The 13,732-nt window shown below is 42.6% G+C and overlaps 1 protein-coding gene across 1 annotated transcript in view; it reads left to right on the top strand.

Moving 5' to 3' along the window:
* Positions 1-13,502, top strand: part of LOC118378776 (polycomb group RING finger protein 3) — a 46,959-nt gene extending 33,457 nt beyond the window's left edge. The window contains exons 7-10 of the mRNA XM_035765762.2: positions 1,260-1,348; positions 4,735-4,872; positions 6,856-6,936; positions 8,294-13,502. Of these exons, the coding sequence (XP_035621655.1) occupies positions 1,260-1,348; positions 4,735-4,872; positions 6,856-6,936; positions 8,294-8,341 (356 nt within the window). The 3' untranslated portion in view covers positions 8,342-13,502. The remainder of the gene's footprint in view (positions 1-1,259; positions 1,349-4,734; positions 4,873-6,855; positions 6,937-8,293) is intronic.
* The last annotated feature ends 230 nt before the right edge of the window (positions 13,503-13,732 follow it).

Raw genomic sequence — 13,732 nt, 5'->3', positions numbered from 1 at the left:
GTAGTACTCAGATTAGCCCACCAGTTTCTCTGTCACATGTAGGATTCATATTAGCCCACTAGTTTATTGTCTTTAAGACTCGATAATATCAGCGTTTACAATCAGAGCACTGTCCAATCGCCTTATTCCTAGAATTATTCCCAAAATGGAAACAATGTCCACTTTATACTTAGTGTCATTGAGTTATTTTCAGATTGGCTGAAGGTGAATCGTATCCAATTTTCCGTCACTTGAACGGCAATCACTCTGTTTACACTTGGGATTATCTCAAGCCTTACCGCCAATCCCCTTTGGGATGGGCTGTGAAGAGCGAAAGGAGAACAATAGAAGATGGGCCCCAGTCCCATCGCCAATCAGAGAGAGGGAGAAAATGGCTGTCCACAAACAAGGGGCTACCTAATCAACTGAGCTCAGATAACGTCCCTCATTTTGCCGTCACGGAACTGACTCAATTGACCCCGATTGGGAGATTGTCATGGCCCTTTCTACCAAGGTGTTCTCCATCACAGTGACCCAAATCACTGTAGCCAACAATAGTATGTTTTGTTGAACAAGAGCTGGCCTCACCGCTCTAAGACTATGTTCCCCAGTTTAGCTACCCCGGTGTGTGGAGAAGACTCTTTTCTCTCCTCCTCTTGCCAGTGACCATCAGCCCTTACTCTCTAATAACCTTTCTCCAGCTCCAACTCTCCATCTCCTTCCATCTTTTTGAGGAGATGGTCAAATGGTTCCCTGAGGCCGATTTAAACCAAAGAAAGGTCTGATGTTAGCTCCCCTCCCCTGGCACAATGGCAAATTAGTGAATGAATGAATCGGTTTGCCTTGATTAATAGGTGTCCTGTAATGGAGGGATATGCTTCGATGGTGGACAAGTCAAGTAAACTGCTTGACACTTTGGGCCACGTAATTGTCTAATAAATGTGCTTCTGCATGAATGGAGACTACAGTTGAATACAGGCCATTTAGTTAATTAGAAAGAAGCATGCCCTGTTTTCTGGCATCAAATGAGCGTTTGCTTGTGTTTAGCCAACAAAGAGAGCAGGCATGAAAGTCAATTATGTCTTGTCCACAAGATTAAAGGTAACACAGATCGGTCACTCGTAACTGTCTGTGGTCATTTTGTAGAACAATGGCTTGATGAAGTTACATTTGTTCATTTGTTGAAACATCCAAATGATGAATTTAATAGAAACGAAAGAACTTTGGCTTAATAGTCTCTATTACCACTAACTGTTACTTCCCTCATTGGTTGACAACAGGCGAGGTGAAAACAGAGAACGCAGACAAAAAGGAAACGGCGGAGGAGAAACCGGAGGAGGATAACGATTATCACCGCAGCGACGAGCAGGTAGGTGCCCTTCCACCACATGCCTCCTTCATTTCCTGCAGGACAGGAAGGAGTCATCTCCAAGCTCATCTTTCATTTCCTATGTCTGGATGGCATGAAATTACGAGCCTCGTAATGTAAAGTGTAATCTAATCAACATTCCCCTGGGTAATAGGTAATCTTTTTTAATTATCAGTTCACAACATGCTAGGCCTATGGTTGTTTTGAGTCGTAAAGCTACAACCCAGCATGACACACATACAGATAACCCATTCAAAATGGGCGACGGTTTTACATGAATTCCATCTTGATGTCATTTGTATTCAGGTAACTTCTCAGCCCTGTGGATGATATCAATAATGCATAGAGGGCTTTTATTGTAGCTGCATGTCGCCGTCGTATCCACAAACAGTCATTTCAATAAAGGAGCCGTCGCACACTCGTCACGACTGTATAGCTTTAGGAGATTGGCTGTTTACCATTTAGCCATTGTCCCTACAGAGCAATGAGCAACATGTCCGTTTTTGAAAATATGCCCGTCCACACCCAGCCAAGCGGCACGTCGTCTACGCTTGGCTGGGAGATTGAACCAGGGGTCCAAGGTCCCGCTCTTTTGGTATTCAGCAGAGGAATGGAGTGTGGAAAGAATAGCTAATAGGGCAGCTGTAGCTAGGCTCTGTGGATAGAATACAGGGAGGGGTGAACTGCTGTCAAGTGTCAGGTGAGACACAGGAGAGATGGAGAGGGTGAAATGGAGACAGTTGAGGGGAGGATGTGAAAAAGAGATAAAAGAAAACAAATATTTGGAGGGTAGATAGAAGGTCTATAAGTCACTGTGGATGAGAGAGTCTGCTATGAAATTGTGGAGGAGAGGGAAAAGACGACGTGAGTGAAAAAGAGAGGATGGAAGGAAGGAGGTGAAGAAAGGAATGAGAGACAGGAGATTAGGTTAATGGAGAGTGAAAGAGAGGACACAGAGGAGGGAGGTCGTACAGAAATGGTTGATAACATAAAAGAGAAGGAAAGAGGACAGAGAGGAGAGAGGTCGTACAGAAATGGTTGATAACATAAAAGAGAAGGAAAGAGGACAGAGAGGAGAGAGGTCGTACAGAAAGGGTTGATAACAGAAAATAGAAGGAAAGAGGACAGAGAGGAGAGAGGTCGTACAGAAATGGTTGATAACATAAAAGAGAAGGAAAGAGGACAGAGAGGAGAGAGGTCGTACAGAAAGGGTTGATAACAGAAAAGAGAAGGAAAGAGAACAGAGAGGAGAGAGGTCGTACAGAAATGGTTGATAACAGAAAAGAGAAGGAAAGAGGACAGAGAGGAGAGAGGTCGTACAGAAATGGTTGATAACAGAAAAGAGAAGGAAAGAGGACAGAGAGGAGAGAGGTCGTACAGAAATGGTTGATAACATAAAAGAGAAGGAAAGAGGACAGAGAGGAGAGAGGTCGTACAGAAAGGGTTGATAACAGAAAAGAGAAGGAAAGAGGACAGAGAGGAGAGAGGTCGTACAGAAATGGTTGATAACAGAAAAGAGAAGGAAAGAGGACAGAGAGGAGAGAGGTCGTACAGAAATGGTTGATAACAGAAAAGAGAAGGAAAGAGGACAGAGAGGAGAGAGGTCGTACAGAAATGGTTGATAACAGAAAAGAGAAGGAAAGAGGACAGAGAGGAGAGAGGTCGTACAGAAAGGGTTGATAACAGAAAAGAGAACAGAAGAAAAGAGGACAGAGAGGACGATAACTACCTTTTCTTTTAAGTGAGGTTTTACAACAGCACCTCAACTCTAGTTGCTAGTAGTAATAACAGCAGGAGAGGGCCATGCATGGCTGGGTTTGGACTTCTCCCACCATGTCTGCTGGCTGACCTTCTAAAGGTTGACCTTGGGGTGTGAAGGGAAGCCAAGGCAGGCTAATGAGAGCAGCACAATACTGAAACTGAAAGGAAGCAGAACCACGAAAGAAAAATGAATCAGAGCCATGTCTGCTCACATCTGGCCGAGGCACAAACAATTGAATTTGCACATCCAGGATTTCCAGACAATGGAGAGAGTGTATTTGGTGTCAGTTCTTTTCAAGGGAAATGAGCTCCCGATAAAAAACGATACAAGGACTCTGATCTGTTATGTGATCAAAAAACATTTTTTTAGAAAAACTATAATGACTGACACCATGCTATCTAAGTCCAGGATGGTGATTTTGGGCTGCTGAATATGGACATAACTATTGACTGAAATGTAAAATAATAATAATAATAATAAGTATTCCCTCTCACCCCCCCCCCCTTTAAGATTTAGATGCACTATTTTAAAGTGACTATTCTACTGGATGTCAAAAGGTGAATGCACCAATTTGTAAGTCGCTCTGGATAAGAGCGTCTGCTAAATGACTTAAATGTAAATGTAAATGTAAAATATTTTAATCTCTAGTCATTGAATCTATAAAGTCATTTCACGTTTTCTCCTTAAACGTTTGATGTCGTCTTCTGTTCATTACACAGCTCAAAAGAAGAGAGAAAAGGTGTGCTCTGCTGCTTCAAAGACCTTCCTTTACTCAATATGCTGGGCTATTGCATCAGTCATATCTGTGAATTTGCTGCGAGTCATACCAGCTTGGCAGTTCCCTAATGATTCCACTAATGTAATGGCCCCGAAGACTGCTGCTGAACTACCATTAACTCTGTCTCTCACTCTCTCAATGCGAAGCCTTCATTTGCATCATAACGTTTCCTTCATTGCTTTTTCCATTGAAAACCAACCATTTACACTTTACAGTGATCTTTACACTTTACAGCAGTCTTTACACTTTACAGCAGTCTTTGCTTTCAATACGTTACATGGCTGAGGAGTATTTATTTACAAGTTGAGATGATTTTCATGTTAAAGCATAACTTTGGAGAGCCTTATTTGTTTCTGGATCTCTTGATGTTTGAGGGAGAAAGATGGTGGCGTTAATACCCTGTTTCTATTACTCCATCCCCGGATCCCAAGAAATCACCTGAAAATGGCACGAGAAAGCCACTTTACCAGGGCACTTTGCCTGTGCCTGTATGGCAATCTGAGGAAGAGGACTGTTGCTGGTAATGCAACATGACTCTTTCAGGCACAGCCTTGCCAAGCCACCTGCGGCTCCATCTTCGTTTTGCCATGCTCCAAAAGTGTGCCACTCTCCTGGCGTACTGAGACAATGACATGGCACAGAGTCACCACGAACGATACCTTTGGATAGCAAGTCTCATGTGGAATGGTATTTTAAACGTAGGATGGAAAGTGGTTGATGCACTGTATTTTCAGCACAGGAGAGTTCAGATAAGTCATCTGGTCTGCCTTCATGACTACTGAGACGCCTGAAAGGAAAATTCAAGTTCCACCTCAGTCATTTTGTAGTTTGTCTTCCCTCCTGCAGGTCAGCATCTGTTTGGAGTGCAACAGCAGCAAGCTCCGCGACCTGAAGCGCAAGTGGATCCGCTGCTCGGCTCAAGCCACGGTCCTTCACCTCAAGAAATTCATCGCCAAAAAGCTTAACCTGACATCGTTTAATGAGGTACGTCGAACACACTTTATGGCAAGGGTGGGGGGGGGATTTTTCCTGGTTTACCTGCTGATACTGACCTGGACTCTGTAACATTTGTTCAGTGATAAAGGACCTATTTTTAAGGAGGCCCCAAGATGTGGTTTTGACTAGCTGTCTCTTTAAGCCCTTCCCATGCACTTTAAACTGAAAGGTGATCACTTTTAACAAGGCATTCTTGTTCTTCTGAAGGCAGTGAATCTGTATGCACCATCACAAACACTCTCTGCTGTCATTATTTTTCACAAAGCGTTTACCATCCACCATATGTTCTGGGGGAAATAAGCTCTTGTAATATAATTTGCTTTCTGTCATGTCGTTGTGAGTTGCCTGTCATAACTGTATGGGGGAGATCCTGGGTGTTCAATTAGCCTTTTCTCTCTGGTATCTGTCTGTCATGAAGATGTGTGTGAGTGTGTGTGGGTGGTCTTCACCGCATACGCTTCCATCACCAGCGTCCGTAGCGCAATACAGCTGTCGGCTGCTCTATTGTTGTCTATTGAATATTAAGAGTCATTGTTCCAACCAAATCTATTTTCAACGGCAAACACACAGCGGAAGTGTGCGTCAACAGCCCCCGCTGTGTCAAAGCACAGCGCATCACTTTCCCATGGGTTGTATTGGTATAGCTGTAAGATAATTGTAGCATCCATCTTGATATTTCAGCAGCCCACATGAGCTGAATGCGTTGCGTCATTCACACCATGTGTCTTATAATTAATTAATTTTTTCTTATAAGTTTTCGAACTTGTTGCCATGTCTCCCAGGCCCCAAACACATCTTTGGATAGTGTGTCCATTCTTTCATATTATGATAATATCAATAATTGAATCACTACTCGAATACACGCTGTCTATTATTTCTGTATGTCTTGATGTGGCAAGACGGTTTTAAACTGACACCAAGGCAAAAACAGCAAGGAAGAAACATTGTTTCTCTGTTAGAAGGAACATCCAGCCGCCCAGTATCTATCGCAGCCGGCTGGGACCGGGAGACTCACGAGGCGGTGCACAATTGGCCCAGCGCATCCGGGTTAGGGAGGGTTTGGCCGGCAGGGATGTCCTTGTCCCATCGCGCACCAGCGACTCCTGTGGCGGGCCGGTCGCAGTGCACGCTGACATGGTTGCCAGGTGTACGGTGTTTCCTCCGACACATTGGTGTGGCTGGCTTCCAGGTTAAATGGGCATTGTGTCAAGAAGCAGTGCGGCTTGGTTGGGTTGTGTTTCGGAGGACGCACGGCTCTCGAAATTTGTCTCTCCCGAGTCCGTATGGGAGTTGCAGCGATGAGACAAGACTGTAACTACCAATTGGATACCTTGAAATTGGGGACAAAAAGGAGAAAAAAAACATAAAAAGAAGGAACAGCCAGCTACCAGTAGGTGCTGCTATGGCAGTACTGCTTCACACTGGCTTCCTCTCCTCTCTCCCTTTCCCCTTAGCCCCTCAGCGTCTGTGTTAGGGAGAGTATTGATTGGCCGAATGCAAATGCGGCCAGCCGCCTCACAGAATATCAAACTTTAATCCAAGGAGGAGGAGTGGATTGGCAAGGCGGCATTTGATTCGTGTTGTCTACAAATACGCTTTTTGTGCTTTTCCAAAAGCCCTCCATGCGCAAGGTGCTACGGGCCCACCGTCAAATATACGGTGCCATCTTTCTTTCCTCTCCAAGAAACGGAGATGGTTTGACGCTGAGTGAAAGTGAGAGGAAAAGGAAAGCTGCGGTGTTTGGAGGGTTCATTTTAGAATTCCACGGCAATGGGAGACACAAGCCCGATTCAGAAGGACAACATATGAACTGTTATCATAGCAGAGCATGTTTCTGGTCATGCGGGTTGTTGTCACAGCATTAAACACCCCTAGCTTAAGAGGGATTTACTCTCTGCATGCCCTGCAGGGGTATTTCCTTCCAGTAAAATGGTAATACATGTGGCGTTCTTATATCTCCCATTCACACAGCTGGACATTTTATGCAATGAAGAAATCTTGGGGAAGGACCACACTTTGAAATTCGTTGTCGTGACGAGATGGAGATTTAAGGTAATACTTTCTTAATATAAGTCTCCTGACATTTTAATATTGCTTTTCAGGTTCTGTTGAATGTATGTACTCTGCATAGATCATCCACAGATATGCATGCTGAAAAGCTGTGCAGACAGGTAGTGATGGAACATTTGATCCCGGAGCACCGGTGCTCCGATTCCGTTTTCAAAGCACTACTGATCTGACACAATGTACCGACACCCGTTTCAAAGTAACATTGTCACATGATCAATGGCACCCGAAGCTTTGTTTGATCATGTGGTTTTTCAAACCGTGTGTTGCAAAATGCCACAGATTTTGCTGTGGTTCCAGTGCTATCTTCGATTCCAAGTTGCTTTAAAACACGACCTCTACTGGATACCGTACTTAGGCCTACAATGTAGTTAGGATTTTCTTCTTGTCGAGTCACCTGAACAGCTCAGCATGTAGAGTCATGGTCTCGGCGACCAGAACACTCACTGATGACAGGGAATGGGGTCGAACCCCAGCGAAGACATATTATTTCCCCCAAAAATTATGCAACACCACGCTTTTTGCACATTGTTGTTCAAACAATTTGTTTTATTTAGTGTAGAATAAGCTTCTGTCTATAGCATCTGAAATAATGACATATATTCACAATTTTTGACAGCATAAAAAGGGATTCACAGCAAAAAAGGGACCCATGATGGAAGGTGCGAACTTGTAATGGTAGCTGATTGTACACTCTTAGGGAAAATGGTTGCAAAATGGTTCTTCGGTTGTCCCCATAGGATAACCCTTCTTGGTTTCCAGTAGAACCCCAAAAGGGTTCTCCTATGGGGACAGCAGAAGATCCATTTGAGTTTTTCTCTAAAAGCGTAGAGTGTTAACACCCACAACTAACCGCTGCGCCACGGAGGTTTGATTAATGTTCTGGAAAAGACTTCCATATGAACGTCACATGCTGCTTTGTCATTGCTAACCAGGTGATGTCACTATAATGTGCATCGTGTTAATAGCTCCGAGTCATTAACCATTTTCCGGCACAATTTGGGGAAAGCCCCAAAGACAGAGAAAGCCTCGCAAAGACCGAGAAAGCCTCGCTTTTCCCATCACTACACACAGGGGTCTCAGTTAAGAAAACAGCTTGTTCTCCTGAAACTATTTTGAGACCCTTTCTCTCACGAATTGCTACGATGACATAAAACCCCAAGATAAAGTGAAGTGTATGTTACGATCCAAGCTGGTCATTTTAAATCCAGGTGACGTATACTAGAGGCTAAGAAAGGATAGAAACAAAGTAGTAGCATATCCATTTGTTTAGAAGTACATTATGCCAGCTGCATGGTTTTCAGTCAGTCTTTCTCTGTCATTTGTTTTGTTTGTATTCCAGAAATCCCCCCTCCTGCTGCATTACAGGCCCAAAATGGATTTGCTGTAGTCGGACAGAACGGTTGTTTTGGCCCAGTGGCCCAGGACTGTGCAACGTACTATTTATGCAGAGACGATCAACCGCAACACCAACACACCAGAGCAAAAGTACACACAAGCCAGCAAACAACGAACCCCAGCACAGATACTGCACCACTGGCGGGTTTGGAAAAACAACCTTTTTTTTTGTCCACTATACATCCTAGATATGTGAAAAATTAGAGAGAAAAAGCATATATTTATACTTTTGTACAGGTGAGAGACATGGAACCAAGACACTACTGGTGCTCTGTTTACACATGAACAAGATGTCGGGTGATCGTTCTACCGTCTATTTTGTTTTCTACAGACTTCACTCCTCGGACATTCATTAACTGATAAAAAAGGGGAGGACGAGGATTTTTAACCATTCGTTTTCTTTTTCAGGTTAAAGTCAGTGAGTCTTGGGAGCACAGAAAGTATAAAGTTACATGATAAGACTGTTTCTAAGCTGTTTATTGAGTTGTTGAATTGTCCTCTGATTTTTTTTATTTGATTTTTAATTTGCTTCTGGGATTTGCTGAACGTTGATTGTGAATAGGCAAAAACAAGTGTGTAGTAATTTATGTTCTATATAACAATATTGTACATAAAATGTCATTATGAGAGAGATTGAAAGGAGTAGGAGAGAGACTTTAGACTGTTAGGAAAAGTTCCAGAAGTGCTATATTGTTGGGCTACTCGAATGTAGCATTGGAGGGTACGTTAGAGTTTTAATGCAGAGAAGACTTCTTGTCGGTATATAGAAGGGCATCCGATGTTTGTCTGAGAGAGAAATCAAATAAATATATCAAATCTTCTGCCGTGTAAAAAAAAAGAAGAAGAAAGGGGTCTGAAATGACGTTGCATTGCCGTATGAGCAATATATGAATTTGAGACCGTCTACAAAAGCAGCCAGCTTCTGATAGCATTATAGCGTCCTACTCCTTAGTAGAATGTATTCCACTGGGTGATCTTCATGTACAGGGCATCCCTTCTTCTGTCCCTATCTCCTTCTGTCCCTATCTCATCGCTACCTTTAGTGCCAAAAGCTTGAAAAACCCCTTGACTTCCCCTTGTATTTCCACGTGGTGAGCTATATGAAAGTCGCTGAGATATCATCTATTTCACAGCAGTATGTGACCTGAGATAGAGAGCTGTTTGAAACAGATAGTCAAATATGAAATTGAGATGTTATTAATATCACAAGAGCTTCGAGTTTCTTCATTATGTTAAAGAAGCACACTCAGATATTGAAGAGTAATACTCTTTTGAGCATATGAAATAAAATCATTTTTTTATATGATATTATCAAAATCTACTTTTTGACCTTTGGGAGGTGGCTCTAATTTGAGTGCTTATTTGAGTGTATCTAATGAGAGTTGGGGGAGAAAGTACTTCAGAGCTGAATGGCTTAACTGTGTATTACGGGAACCAAGGCACGGAGGGACCGGAACAGTCTTAATTCATAGTCACGGCCACCTTTTTCGTCAGTGCAACTGAAATATCCTTTCCTTGAACTGGACCCTAAAATAACATTTCAGACCTCACATAGCATTACCTCACTGCACTGTCAATATTTCTGTCAATAATTGTTTGTTCCCCTCCTTGTGTTTATGCAAGGAAAGCTGTCGGTCTTGTACACAGTCCAAATACGTTTCTACAGGTGCATACTATGTAAAAAAGACTTTCATACAGGTCTCTACGGAATCCAGCTTAACCAAAATGTATTTATATTTGGTTAACAGTCCCCCCCTATCAGTAAATGCATAAATATATTGATATAAGTATTTTGTTTTTTAAAAATCATTTCCATACTTTGACTATACACAGGTCACCTTGGTATTTGATGTGATGTCTTATGGTGTGAAATATGTTTGGTATGCATATGGCAACACAATATGCATAAGTTCTATCTGACTCATTTCTTGTTTTTATCACTACCTTCAGCCTTTGACCTTAGCTTACCCCATCCAAGAGCCGAATCATGTATTAATCATGTATTATTTGTCATTATTGACCCCTTGTCTGTAGTGTGAATGAAATATGCATTTTGTGTTACAGGCCCCATACATGTACATTAGCTTTGTTTGAACAGCATATTAGCCGGTACGCCCTCAAAATAGCCATGGAATCATTACGTATTGCAAAAAAAGCTATCAGAGAAAAATGATGTAGTCACTATTTCGCAGCATTATCTATGGCTTCTTAAAGGAAAATTCCACCCCAATATCGTCGTTTGGTGTTTGTTTCATTAGTCCATTGTTGATATAGTCCCAAAAATGCTTTGCTTGTCGGCACTCAAGTTTTCAAGATATGTAACTTAGAAATGACATAAATCATCCCCCGTGTGATGCATTTTGCATAGTTTTCGGGTTGAGTTTTCCTTTAAGAACTGGTATAATTGGAAGAAAGGCATGTTACATGGTGTTGTTATGAGTCTCAGATCTTCTTTTCTCAACTTGTTTTGTATGCACGTGAGTACTGTTCAGGATCCCTGTGATGTGATCTCTGGGACAGAATGGGGGCGGCGACGGGGTCTTGTTTTGGGGGCTCTGCCACCGTGAAGGCTGGTGCTTTGCGTTTCTTTTCTCTCTTCTTGGAGCTGAGTGTGGTGCTAACCTCTTTTCTCTCTTCTTGGAGCTGAGTGTGGTGCTAACCTCTTTTCTCTAACTCAATCTTGTGCAGATCAGCTTCAGAGGGTTAAAACGAGTGCAGTGGATTCCGGGTACTGATAGTAGTTCAGTCACTCACTAGTCGGGCTTCGTGACGACCTGCCTAGTGCCTACGTGCCGGAGCCCTGTCTTTTCTTGTCACAACTGTCTCTCTCGCTCTCTCTGTGCAGAGGAAAAATGTGCTGGCTTTTTCTTGTTGATTTGTTTGTTTTGCTTTTCCCCACGGTCCAGGCTTGCTCTGGAAATGGAACAGAGAGAATGGTCAATAAAGTTGTGGACCGCGAAGGAGTGTTATTGAAAATACAGAAAAGCTGGGGTAGCTATAAACCCAAATCATTCAGCTTCAGAGAGAGAGAGAGTGTATTTATTTTGGGGTATTTTCATGCGAGCCACAGTAACCTCAGTTAAAAGCATGGGGATTCCAGTCCTAGCTGTAGTTGTTCATTCTTCTCTATGTAATTGGTACAGAAATCTCATTCCACAGTTGGTTTTCTTTATCACTCACTACACTTTTATGACTTCTAGCCGTTTTTAGACATTGGTCGGGTGCATTCAGTGCCAGGAAAGTCGGCAGAGGTATTGTTGTTTGAATGTTTCCAAAGTTAACTCATACCCAGGAGACCATAATAGTATGCCTGAGAGGTGTGTGGAGTAACGTGCGGGCAGGTTCCACCTCCGAAGCAGTGGATTGGATCGATCTTCACGCTTTTATCAGCCCAACATTGAGACATCAGTGCTGCTTCACTTGACAGCCAGGCTAAGAGGCTTACAGGCTCCCCCACAGTGTTCACTGCAGACCGGGGTTTGCATCCAGACTGAATCGTTGCCAGTGTGGAAACCACGGCCTCAACTCATAAACTCCTGTTTTCTCATTTCTTGTTATCTCCGAATTATCCACACTGCGGTTGGGGCGAGCTATAAAGGAACTGATAAATAGTCTAATTGCCTTATTGACAACCAGCGAATTGAGTTGTCATAATGCCACTTATGAAGACCAGAACTAGACATGCTACATGAGGAGGCTTTTAACACAGTTTTTTTTAAAGAGCGATAAGTCTTAACAGTGGCAGTCATTTTAGACCGGATACCCTGGATAGACATCAAAGTATTCCAGGTGGTCTCAAAATGTCCGTGCTTGTTCCTGTAATAACAGTCTTCACTGAGTGTGATGGCTCTTTTTTACTCTGGTCCCCTGAGCTCTCCTGTAAAGCTCTGTAATCACCCAGGCGACCAGGTACGTGTGACTGGGGTCACTCAGACGGCTAGTCTGGATGAAACACTCAAAAAATACAGATTGTCGGGCCAGGGTGGCACCGCACCACTGCACTAACTCAGAAAGGCAGCTTGGCTCTTGACGGTGCTATGCCAAAGTGGAGTGAATCACAGTCTCACAGGTGGTGCCAATTGACGGGCAACTGTCTGGAATGGGCTTTCACTTCAACATGAGATTTCCATTTCAATTGTCCATTTCAAAGGCGTCAAATTATCCCCTGCAACTAGGAACCTAGACTGAGAAAGAGGAACGGGATGTGGTCTGGATGTCAACGCGAGTTAATTAGCCAGATAAATGTTGGTTCGATATAGACTAAGGAGTTACAGTCATATTTTCCCTCAACTCGTAGGGAAGTAAGCCCACAGTTACCAACCTTCACAGTGGCAGGCCCTCATGAGCCATAAATGTGGTCGTCATCGATATAAATCTGTCCGAATTTTGTATTATAATTATTATTATTTATTTGTACTGTAAAGTTATGACTTTTACAGTAGCTTATTTGTTTTTGAAAAATGTCAAGAGATTTGATATCCTTCCCCGTGTTCATGATTGACCTTTTTGTTTGTTTAAAACATACAAGACTCATGCATAATATTGTACGGCTTAAATTATGAATTTGTAACTGTCCTCCCTCTTTTGTATTATTCTAAGTGATCACCTCTGCGCAATGCTCTCTGTAAACGACCAATACAAGCTGTGCTCCTTTTTGGGTAAAAGAAAAACAAATGTAAATCTGGCAATGTGGTTATATACGCAATATACGTTTCTCAGATGGTTCCAGGCTTCAGCGTAAAAACTCAATTTAACTTTGTTTTGTTTTGCTTTCCAGTCAATTCCTCAGGTCACAAAAATGCCTTCCTGGTCTTGGGGGTGACCAGGAATCTCAGACTACACTAATGCACCCGGATATGAAATGGCTGGATTTAGTTTTGGTCTTGTTTCTCTTGTTTTGCCGTTGTCTGTGACAGACATTTCCACAGTTGTGTTTCTGGGTTAAACACAGGCACTTATTCAGGTGTCTTTTGTGCTTGTCCTCTTTTTTGAATTATGATTCTTTATTGCACATGTAATAAACTGGTTTCCATTGCTACATTAAAGGAGTTTTGGGTAGAGAACTGGGCTGGAATTTCCTACACACAATATTAAGGACGCTTTTTTTTGTTGAAAACTAGTGTGTATTTCATCAATAAATGCCTTTAAAAGTGTCTGTAACGCCGTGAGTGTCTTTGCTCTGTCTGAGCTCTAAGAGATTGCTCACAGGGATGTTCATCCATCCAAATAAATACCAATACTATGGTTTTAGAGATCTGTACTAAATGCTGACACCAATCACACTCACACCCAAGACTTGGGAATCCAGAGTCTGCAGACAAGTCTTTCCAGTGTGGACTTGGTTAATGATCCAATAACATTGTTATGCCCCGTCTCATTTCAC

Source organism: Oncorhynchus keta, chromosome 4 (assembly GCF_023373465.1).
Source record: "Oncorhynchus keta strain PuntledgeMale-10-30-2019 chromosome 4, Oket_V2, whole genome shotgun sequence".
Lineage (NCBI taxonomy): Eukaryota > Metazoa > Chordata > Actinopteri > Salmoniformes > Salmonidae > Oncorhynchus > Oncorhynchus keta.
Note: the sequence above shows the minus strand (reverse complement) of the source record. Positions and strands in the feature narration are given on the sequence as shown.